Below are 11,616 nucleotides of genomic sequence, written 5' to 3' on the forward strand. Positions count from 1 at the left end.
CTGGATTTTCCCAGTCCCACCCACATTGGTACCATCCCCCCACTGGTTCCCTGAGCATCTCCCCCACCACCACCACATGTTTGTACACACACAAAACACTGAGTTTTTTCTTTAAGAATGGTAATCGAAACATCAATAGAATAGTATATTGATATGTAAATTACCTATTTGTTTATTTAGAATATTTTATACCACCTTTCCACTCAATCAGGGTCCACAAGGCAGCGGACATAGAAAAAAAATTAAAAAATTGAAATGTAGTTGAAAGCATAAAATAATTCAAATTAAAACACATAAACACTAGAAGGAGTAACAGTGACCACTATTGGGAGTTTGCCAGATGAAACAAACAAACAAAAATCTTCACCTGCTGACGAAAATCACCAGTAGAGGGAGACAGACAAATGTCCCTGGGGAGGGATTTCAAAAGTTTTGGTGCCACGACGGAGAAGGCCCTAACTCAGGCCATCGCCTGTCTAGGTTCTGATATTGGATTCACCTGAAGAACACCGTGATTGATGGTACTGAAAGCTGCCAAGAGGTCCAGGAGAATAGACACGGTCAGACTTCACCAAAGCCCCTCCAGTGGTACAGGGGGAGAGAATGACCAATGTGGGGACAGGGAAAGTGCAGTGAAACCCACAATGTGGAAGCCCCATTGGCTGATGCACCACACTGCTATCCACAGTGACAGTAGGGAAACCAAGCTAAGCATCACCTTGTGGAACAGATGGTAATGTCTGAACTGAACCCATGTCTCATTTCCAGAAAGAAAGAAAAGGTTTAGGAGTGACCATGTACATTTGTGATTCGTTGAATTCACTTTTCTAAGTACTACTTGAAAATCATATTGTGCAATTAAAGTTTCTGTGCCCATGTTTATGAGACCAAATCTCTCCTGCAGTGCATACGCAAGGTAAATTGTGCGTCTTCTCTCCCACAGCTTTCAGCCGTGCCCCTGTACCCATGGCAGTGGTCCGGAGGGAACTATCCTGCGAAAGCTACCCCATAGAACTCCGGTGCCCGGGAACAGATGTTATTATGATTGAAAGTGCCAACTACGGCAGGACGGATGATAAAATCTGCGACTCTGATCCTGCTCAGATGGAGAATATCCGCTGTTATCTGCCAGATGCCTATAAGATTATGACTCAAAGGTAGGTATTTGACGTTCCCGGCCTGATGGATTTTGTTTTAATCTGGCTTGCTGTTTATGAACCTCTCTGTTTGCATGGGGCTGTGCCGGCGTTCAGAGTCTGCATGCGCCTTGATGTCGGAGGGACTTTACGGTGTTGAAATCATTATTTTTTTTTAAAATGACTGCGACCCAAATATTTGTCATACTGCAAGCCCGCAGCCCAAATCTGGTTGGTTGTTTTCCATCACTGTTGGACAGTTTGCCGCCTGCCTTCCATGCTTTCTGCTTCCAGGAGCTTTTCTGAGCTGACACACAACTCTGGAGGGACTAGTTTGGCTTTTTTTTTTTTGCTACAATGCACAATGGCCCTGCGAGGCATAACGCTGGCTTGAGAGTTTAAGTGTGGTTCAGTGGCTCCAGGATTGTGCTGGCAATGCTCCCTCTAAGCCAGGGGTGTCAAACATGTAGCCTGGGGGCCAGATCAGGCCCCTGGAGGGCTTCTATCAGGCCCGCAGTGGAACTGGCCATCTCCTGCTTCCAGTTCTGCTGCTGTTGCTGCATCATAGCTTGCTTAGCCAGACTCTCTTAATCACTCAGCCATTTCATGTTTTAACCTGGGTCCTAGACTCAGAACTCTGAGCATGAGATTTCTGTGGTGAATGCCAATAAATCAAAAGTAGGTTTGCAGCTTACAGAGCTAATGTTTTAAGCATGTTTTTATTTTAAGTAAAAAACCAAACATTTGTGTCTGTGTCCTTTATAAAGTTTATATCTCCGCTACCTGGCATTACATTTTATGACACACATGGCCCGGCCCAACAAGGTCTCATTTATGTCAGATCCAGCCCTCATAACAAATGAGTTCAACACCCCTAAGCTGTGGAGCCTTGTGAGCAAAAATTCTACTTTGCGAGCCACTGGCATTGAAGTTGTGAGCGAGTGATTTGGCGACTGCATAAATTAGTTTGTTCTGGAGCCATCCTTCCTGAGCTAAGACAAAAAGGTGTGAGCCGGAGGCTAGAAAAACTATGAGCTGGCTCACGATAACTCAGCTTAGAGGGAACACTGGCTGGAGGATCGCTTCCTTTCCTCTCAGTTCCCCAGCACTTTTCTCTTGTTCACCACTGTTTGAAGCCCGGTTTAACCACTGTCAACCCTCATAAAGCAAACAAGGGGGTATTTTGATATCAGGACATATCCAAGAGTTTTATCCTGGGAAACGAGAGAGAGAGAAAGAGAGATATTGCAAAATGGATATGTAAGTGAGGCTGTGTATTGCCATATTTCATAACTGAGAGTGAGAACAGCAGAACAGGCAGAGATTACCTGATAATGGCCCCGGCCACATGTGCCAGAAAACACGGCAGGGAGGCATGCCTATTTGCGCCGTCGCATTCTGATGTGCCATTATGTGATCAGACGCGACAGCGGCTTCCCCGCGGCAAAGAGGATGATGGGGGAGAAAGCCGCGCACCAGCGCGATCACACCCAGGGAGTCCGCAAGCAGCCCATGGCAAACCATTTGCCAGTAGGTCCTCCCAGGTACTTTTCTAATGCGCATCTTCGGCGGGACGCCACGGGTTCGCCACGCCTCTCAGATGTCCCGGTGTGATTGTGTCTGGAAAATCTGTGGGACACTCGTGCCTTCAGGGCAGCAAATGCTCCGTGTGAACGGGGCCAATGTAACATAGTCAGGTTTCTACAGAGGAAAATGAAGGCAATCCTGTTCAGTAGACAAAAGCGAGGCCACTGTCAAGGGAGGGACCCATGTGGGCCAGAGGACGGTAGCTGCCCAGATCTCTCTTTTCGTGCCTCCCAGTTGGGAGGACTCAATCCTATCTGCCAGCTCTTCCATAGGCGCTTGTTTTGTTTTTTTTGGAAGTACCCGAAGATACATGTTTATTATTTTCTTATAATCCTAAAGACGGACATAAACCACTACAACAAACAACATATAAACCAAGATACTTGTTACAGTTTGTTGCTACACCTAATCCATCGCTTCATTATTCTCTAATATTTGTTAGTATTCTCTAATTCCATTATTATATATTACTACATACTCAAATATTATTTTTGCCATATCAACTTAATCTTTAACTCCATTCACATTATACCAATCATATAGTCTCTTCCAAGTTTTTTGAAATGTCCATTTCTTCGTACCTCTCATTTCCATAGTTCGTAGGCGCTTGTTGAGAGCAAACGGCTTCTTTCCCGAAGAGGGACAAAGCTCTATTTCTTTCCCCGTTTTTACATTTCCAAACTGTAAAATTGTAAATATTTGTTCAGATTCCTCAGAGCCCTAGCAGTAGGGCAGGATATAAATCTGACTGAATTAAACTGTCGGGAAGTGGACCGTAAAGAAGAGTGGAGGACAGCTGTTTATTCCCGAGTTCCGAAAGGCCAGACGCAGGGCGGCCAGGCTGCGCCAGAGCCCGTCTAAATTATGTATGAGGAAGTACCTTCTGATTGAAAGACCTGCTGGACAGTCAGCTATGGATGGGTCTGGGGCTTCCTTCCTCAGAGGATCTTTTTTAAAAGAGCTGATAGTAAATGGAAATGCTGTCACCGGCACACAAACCCAAGACGGCCATGTGCATTCTGCCCCAGTGGAGAGGAAGCAGTGTGCGCCGCGCGAAATCAGCTCCATCTCAGGACCAAACTAGATGTGACCACATCCATGGGTCCAGCCCATGGGTGCCATCTCCTTTAGTTTGCCCCTGGGTCTTAGTCCCTGCCCCGACATGCCTCTAAGGTGCTTGTGCAGGTTTGCCATGGGACAAATGTAGAGTCCTGTGGCCCCTTTAAGACCAACCAAGTTTTATTCAAGGTATGGTCTTTCATGTGCAAGGCACGCTTTTGCAAATGCTTTGGAAGGAAGGTAAGGTTCAAACTTATGGACAGGGGCTGAGCAGCAAATTAGCATGAGGAAGATGTTTTAAGATATGCAAGACAAAATGAAATAACAAGCTGAGGTTATGTCAACAGCTGTAAAGCAATAAATATGTCCAAATAAGATTGAGACTCTCTATTCACTCCTCTCAGGCGTGGAGGTCACTTAACAGCATCCCCCCCCCCCTTTCTGAGTTGGGTACAGGCCCAACACTTTTCCTGGGTAACTTTTCCAATGTTTCAGACTTCTGGTCCTTCCTAAGGAACAGAGAACAACTACTGAGAGTCACATTCCATTAAGATAATGCTTTTCTGTTACTTCAACATTGGGCAAGGTCTCCTTAGCTCTAATCAGTATCCCTAAAGGCTGCTTCAGTGTATCAGGACCTGGGGAAAGTGTTGGGTATTTTGAATATTTATCTTGTGCATTCATTCTTTGGCTTCTGCATTTTCCTATGATGGATCATATGGATAGATTTATTCCAGACAACGGATGCATTTCACTTTGATGAAGTCTCCTTTGTGAATATTTTGCGGGGAATTCAGCTCGCAGTTGGGGTGTGTTTTTTTTGTTATTCTTTGCTGCTTTTTACTGTGCGCTGTACTGTCATTGTTGTAAGTAACTTGTTTAAGCCACACTGCTTCAGACCGCTGCCACGCTGGCGCAAAGGGCGAATTCCTTCCTTCTTTTCTTTGGCTGGGGGGGGGGGTGGAGAGCCTGGGCACATGTGCCCTTCCTTCCCCCTCCGCGGGAACTACCTGGCCCATGTGGGTGGGGGTGGATGAACTCACTACCCACTGCCCTGCTGCCTTGCATGGCATGCGGGGACGGAGGAGGCAGGCAGGCAAGCAAGCAGGCAGGGGAGGAGCTCACTGCTGGTACTTTTATTTCAATTTATTTTTTTAACTTTAATTTAATTAGAGTCCTCAGCCCCCCCCCCCCTGCACAGAAGAATTCCTGGCTACTGGGCTGGTGGTTGGATACAGGTTGTTATTTAAAACCAGCTACATTAGAAGAAGAAAAAGAAGAAGAGATTGGATTTATACCCCACCCTTCACTACCCAAAGGAGTCTCAGAGGGGCTTACAAATGCCTTTCCCGTCCCCTCCCCACAACCTCCCTGGGAGGTAGGCAGGGCTGAGAGAGCTCAGACAGAAAGTGCTCTTTTTCAAGAACAGCTGTGCCAGAACTACGGCTTGCCCAAGGTCGTCCAGCCAGGTGCAAGTGGAGGAGTGGGGGAATTAAACCCAGTTCTCCCAGATTAGAGTCCGCGCACTTAACCACTACACCAAACTGGCTCTCAGCGTGTGTGCTGCTGTTGCACATGTATTCATCAGTATCCATCACTGGGCATGTTATTGCACATTATCCATTACTGGTGAGCATTCACTATGGTTGCACATGCTCAGATGTCAATGGACTAAATGACGGCTGGTGGTCCAGCAGCGAAATATGAAAGTTTGCAGATTTAGAGAGAGAAACTATGCAGCTTCTGTCACCCCCAACCCCAGCAAGATCCAGTTGTGGGTAGGATCTCCTATATGTGGTTTTGCAATGGCAAATGCAGTAATAATGTCTGGGTAGGGAACAGGTTTGAGACCTAGGGAACAGACACGGCAAAGCAGTGTGAGTCTGTGCATGTGCAAGGTATTTGAAAACAGGCACCCTGTGTTTCTGTAAAGGACTGAGACGTAGGGAACAGATGTTGAGTCAGCTGTGTTGAACCATCATTTTAGAAGCAGTCCTTAATTGGCCGGAGCATCGTATTGGTGGGAAGTTGAAGATAACCTCATCGCAGGTTGAGCCGCAGTATTTCCAGGGATGTAAGAGAGCAGGGTTTTTTTTGAACACTCCCTTTCAGGCAGTTCTTACTGACCAAACTGTCAAGCCTCGTTAGCATCCAGTGACAGAAACATTATTTTAGAAGGTAGCTTTCTTCTCCGATTTACTGTTGCTGCACACAATGAAATTTCAAATCAGAGCACACAGTTTTAATATAACAAAGGGCTGCCTTATCCGCTCGGTGCGGCTGTTGTTTTATTCAGCGCCCGTAAATTACGGCAACCCTGCGGTTTAAGCAAATAAAAGGGCCGGGCTGACAGCTTGTCACTGTTTCTGATGACTCCAATGTGTTGTTTGAAAGTAACCGCTGCTAGTTTCAGAGGCTGTTCTGGATGTCCTCTGAAGGACTTCTCTCCTTCTTCTTCCTCCTGCTGCCCCACCATCGCACAGAGAGGCGGCTGTGCAGCCTCACTCACCTCTCCTCCCCCCCCCCCCAAAAACCGCTTCTGGTTTTCAGCGCCAGAAAAAGAGATCTCTCTAGTTACGGAACAAAATCCACGACCTCTGTCCTTCCCTCTTCCGGCGTGTGTATGTGTCGGAAGACATGTCGAAGCAGCTTCTGTCTTCGTTTCTGCGGAACGTTTGAGGCTTGTTGAACACAGCGGCTGCTAATTAGTACCTGTGGAGGGACACTTCAGATGAGAAAGAGATGTCGCTGACACATTATTCCACCATCTGAAGGAGGTGTGCTGCATGTATTATCAAGTCTGCCATGGACGGGTGCAGGGACATGGGACGGCCACGTCTTTAAGGGCCAAGGAACGGACCGACGTGGGCGGAAAGCCAGAGCCGGGGGGGCTGTGCTGCAGTGGGACTCGGCGTGTATGGGGGGGGCGTGGATTGCTGTCAGGAGGCTGTGAGTGGAAGCTGTTTAACCTCACAGTGGACATAAGTTTCGAAGGTCAGCCGTGCAATTAGCTATTCTACCTGGGGAGAATAAATTATTTATCCCAGGTAAGCAACTGGCTGAACCAGGTGCCCTGTGATTTTGTAATGGTTTCAGGCAGCGAAAGAATTGGTGTTTTAAAAACTCGCCTTTCTAGGTGGGCAGATAGCCCAGGGTCACCTAAGTTTGTTTCAAGCGGGTTCAATTAATTGCAATTGTCATTACTTGTACAAACAGTTAGTGAGGTGACTCCAGTTGATGTCATCATCCATTCACACACGCACAACTGTATACTAATAGTAGCACCCCATCGGCAGATCAGGGCCACACCGACGCTAAACAGCTCTTTCTTCCACCTTTGGGGACTCCCCAGCTTTGCAGAAAAATATGGAAATATATATAATACGTATGTAAAGGTAAAGGTTTCCCTTGCTCAAAAGCTAGACTATAGGGGGTGGTGCTCGTCTCCGTTTCCAAGCCAAAGAGCTAGCGCTGTCCGAAGACATTTCTGTGCTGCCCTTCTGGGAGCTTCACAATATGTGTGAAAGAGCCACATGTGGCTCTCGAGCCACAGTTTGGCCACCCCTGATATATAGATATAGATACACACCCACCCACACAGATACACACATACATGCACATAAAAACACGCACACAACAGATGTGGATCTGTGAGATCCATGACAACATGATGTAGCTTCTGATGGGGGAGCGGGTTCAATTAATTGCAATTGTCATTATTTGTACAAACAGTTAGTGAGGTGTCTCCAGTTGATTTCATCATCCATTCACACACGCATACATGTATACTAATAGCAGCACCCCATCGGCGGATCAGGGAGGCTCTGCAACTTACCTGACTGAGGGCTGCTGGGAGCAGGGGGTGGGGCTTGTTGCATGTGCCCACTCCCTGGGCTCTTTACTGCCGGAGCTCCGCTCCTGTGCGCTCCTGCAGGAAATGACCCCTGGATACACACACACACACACACAGATACAAACATACATGCACACAGAAACACGCACACAACAGGTATGGATCTGTGAGATCCGTGACAACATGATGTAGCTTCTGATGGGGGGAGCAGGTGGGGATGAACAAGGGCTGATACGCCATCATGACATAAGAGACTTAATTGATCAAACGGGGGGGGGGCATAGCGGAGGTGGGCCGCTTGCAGTGTCAGTCAACAGAGAGTGAAATTGACCTGTCTTCATAACATAGCAAACCTCCCTCTGTGGACAGGAAGACACTGGCGGTGACTTATTTCTATGGTGCAGTATCCACAGATACGACTCTGCCATGGTGGTTCTCCAGGTAGCTAATGCTGGTACACTGATGAGCATGGGGCCACTCCTGGTAAGGTGAGTGGGTATTTGAGGAAAAATCACCTACTGCAGTTTGGTAGTGCTGCTGTGACATTGCAGAGCAATACGATGGACCGGGCCAGTGTGCAGTGGTGTGGTCCAAAGTTTCCAAGGCAGGAAGGCGCATGACCCAAGGTCGTTGGTTTTCACAGATGCCAAGTATTCAGTTTCTTCATGTGATTTTGGGAGTCACTGTTAAAATCCATGCCACCTTCTAAGCTCTGGAAAGCGTGTTTTGAGGCTGACACTGTATTTGTCCCACCTGTTGTCTCTTCTTCTGGTCTTTCAAAAAAGCACGTGAACCTGTTGAAACCCTTTCGACCAGGTGTACGTTTGTGCCTTAGTGACGCATTTCCATGAAGAAAAGACAATGTTCGGAGGCGGGCTCCCTCTAAGAAAGCATGTGCCAGTGTGGCTCTCCTCCACAACAATGCACATGCATTTATTTAACTTCATTTATACCCGGCCTTTCTCCCCAATGGAGACCCAAAGCGGCTTACGTCATTCTCCTCCATTTCATCCTCACAACCGCACTGTGAGGTCGGTTAGGCCGAGATTGTGTCCCTGGCTCGTGCAGACGTGGACTGAGGACTCCGTTCTTGTCTGGAAACAACTAAACGGAAAGCAGCCGCTGTCTGTGCTCTGTGGCTCCACCCCGCTCTCATCCAGAATTTTCACATCTCATTCTTCCCAACGTGGGGGGCCGCTGCTGGAACTGTGTGCGAAAGGGGCTTCACACACATGCAAAAAGCACGCTTCTATGTAATTGCCTCCTGGGCAGCCACCTTCCGGTTGGCTATAGTCTTGAATTCAGGGGACCTTTTAACCCAGGTTGGGCCAAGCCCATCAGGACTTTGGAGCAAAGCAGGGTCGGCCCTGGTTAGTAGTTGGACTGGAGACCGCCCCCCCCCCCCCGGAGGGCCAAGGCGACACTTAAACCATACCCGCTTTCGTACTGATGTCACGCTACAGTGACGATGGTCAAGCTTTAGAGAGTGGCAGATGGTTTGAAGACTTCAGGCCTGCTCTCCTGGCAAGACGGAACGAAGGGCCGAACTTGCCTAGAGCTTCGCCGAGGCCATCATAAATTATTGCATGTTTTCCCAGAGCTTAATTTGAAATGAGGCTCTATTTTGCGACATCGTCATCAGAACGGAAAGATTTGCTTTTTTTTCGGGAATCACACGGAAAGGGGGATGCTGATCTCTGGTTCTTTGTAATTCTCGGTAGTCCGCTGGTCAGGAGGCGGCAGCATCCTCTCTCTCTCTCCAGGGATTTCATTAGCTCCTAGTGATGCCCAACCACCCACATAGTTACATTTAGAGATTAAACATAATCCTTGATTGGCTGAGAATGTCTGAGGAGGGATGAAACAGAGGGAAACTGGCTGCTAACAATCATAAAGATAACTAAAAGGAGGAAAAACAGCTTTTCAGCCCCCCCAAAAGGAAAAAAAGACCCTGACTCTGGAGAACATTTGTATCAATCCAGATATTTCTCTCTTCGTAGGATTTGGGGATGAACCAGTTCAGAGGGCTGCTTTTGTTTCAGTGTGTTTCTTTTGTATTGTTTTCTAGGCTCTTAATGGACTGGAGGGGCTGTTTTGTGATTGCAGACCTTTTACTTATTTACTTCATTATGTCTTTGTTTATACCCGGCCTTTCTCTCCAGTGGGGACTTACCATTCTACTCCTCCATTTTGTCCTCACGGCAATAGCCCTGCGAGGTAGGTTAATGTGAGAGGATGGGACTGACTCAGGGCCACCCATCAAGCTTCCTTGGCAGAGCAGGGATTTGAACTCGGGTCTTCTGGATCCAAATCTGATGTTCTAACCACTATACCTCAGTAGTTCTCAGAGTGCAGGTCGAGTGATGATGATGAAGAAGAAGAGTTGGCTTTTATACCCCTGCTTTTCCCTACCTTAAGGATTCTCAAAGCGACTTACAATCTCCTTCCCTTCCTCTCACCACAACAGACGCCTTGTGAGGCAGGTGGGGCTGAGGGAGTTCCGAGAGAATGGTGACTGGCCCGAGGTCACCCAGCAACCTTCATTGTGGAGGAGGAGTGGGGAATCAAACCCGGCTCTCCAGATCAGACTCTGCCGCTCTTCTTCACTACGCCACACTGGCCCTCACGGGACGTGCCTTGTGCAGACAGCTCCCCCGACCACCTTTTCCTGAATAATGGTGAGGCTGCAATCGAGCATAGGAAGGAGAGGGGGGGAGACTGGGGCGTCAAACCATCCCTGAAGCTGAGCCAGGTGACCCATGTAGGGCTGGGGTTGCTGGAGGAGCCCTGACAACAGCAGGTTGAGGGTCACTCAACTGTCAGTGGCCTTCCGGTGTGGGAGGTCACCTAGACCAGTCCCCTGGCACCCACTGTCATTGGTCACGGCAACCCAAACGCGACCAAGCTGACACCGTGCCGCATCCAGCTCTACAGGGACTCCTGCCCCACCCAGCTCAGCTTGCAGCTGGCCGTCACTGGGACCGGCAATATTCTCTCAGGGAACTTTCCAGGGCCGAGCCGGTCTCTGTGGTCATGCCTGGGGAGAAAGCGGGCCACGAAGAGGCAAAGGGGCCTGACGAACTGGGCCTCTGAGGAGGGGCCCTGCCTGATTTGAATGGGCAAGGTGAACAACTGTGTTTTTCCCCCCTCTAGACCCAGCGGTCCTTTGATTTACAACACTATAAAATCCTTCTCTTGCATTTGCGCCTCAGGAGAAGATTTTTATGTTGTAGTAAATCAAAGGATCGCTGGGCAGGAGGGAAATGTGAGAGCGAGCTTTTCAGGTTGCCCGCTTGTCCCCCCCCCCCCTTGCTGCTTTAATTTGGACACAGATTCTTCACCTGATGAAGGAGCTGGGATCGGGCTGGATGCCGTGGACATCAGGGGGTTTGTCTGGGCCTCTGCTTCCCTCCTCTCCCCCCCCCGCCCCGCCAAGTCTGTGGTATCTCCTGAAGCATAGAGAGGCTGGTATTAACTGCCCTCGTTTCTGTACGCCCAGCCCCCCCACCAGAGCCTTGCCAGTTCCCCTCATCACTTGAAGCCACTTTTCCTGCCAGGGGTTGACTCAGCCTGAAAGGAAGTATATAAGATGAAAGGCAGCGGCACAGCAACATATATAAACAAGGAGGGGGGAGGCATGTGCTCAGATTTTAACACCAAAAACCAATGATTTGATAAATTATATAGGTGTATTAATAAATTATTTAATAAATAAATTATTTAATAAATTATATGCTCCCTCTAAGCTGTGGAGTCTTGTGAGCAAAAATTCTCCTTTGTGAACTAGTGGCATAAAAGCTGTGAGCAAGCGATTGGGCTACTGCATAAATTAGTTTGCTCTGGAGCCACCCTTCCCGAGCTAAGACAGAAAATGTGTGAGTGGGAGGCTAAAAAACTGTGAGCTTATTTATTTATTTTTCACATTTGTATCCCGCCCTCCCCAGTGGGCTCAGGGCGGCTAACAGGGGCAAGGTTGGGGGT

General features: G+C 48.2%; 1 protein-coding gene across 2 annotated transcripts in view; it reads left to right on the plus strand.

Annotated features, from left to right (window-relative positions):
* The window catches only part of ADGRL3 (adhesion G protein-coupled receptor L3), a 643,333-nt gene that overhangs the window by 79,362 nt on the left and 552,355 nt on the right, over positions 1-11,616 (plus strand). For both annotated transcript variants that reach the window (XM_015412493.1, XM_015412494.1), the window contains exon 2: positions 944-1,157. In XM_015412493.1, coding sequence (XP_015267979.1) covers positions 944-1,157 — 214 coding nt within the window. The remainder of the gene's footprint in view (positions 1-943; positions 1,158-11,616) is intronic.

Source organism: Gekko japonicus, unplaced genomic scaffold (assembly GCF_001447785.1).
Source record: "Gekko japonicus isolate JY-2015 unplaced genomic scaffold, Gekko_japonicus_V1.1 scaffold74, whole genome shotgun sequence".
Taxonomy (NCBI): Eukaryota; Metazoa; Chordata; class Lepidosauria; order Squamata; family Gekkonidae; genus Gekko; species Gekko japonicus.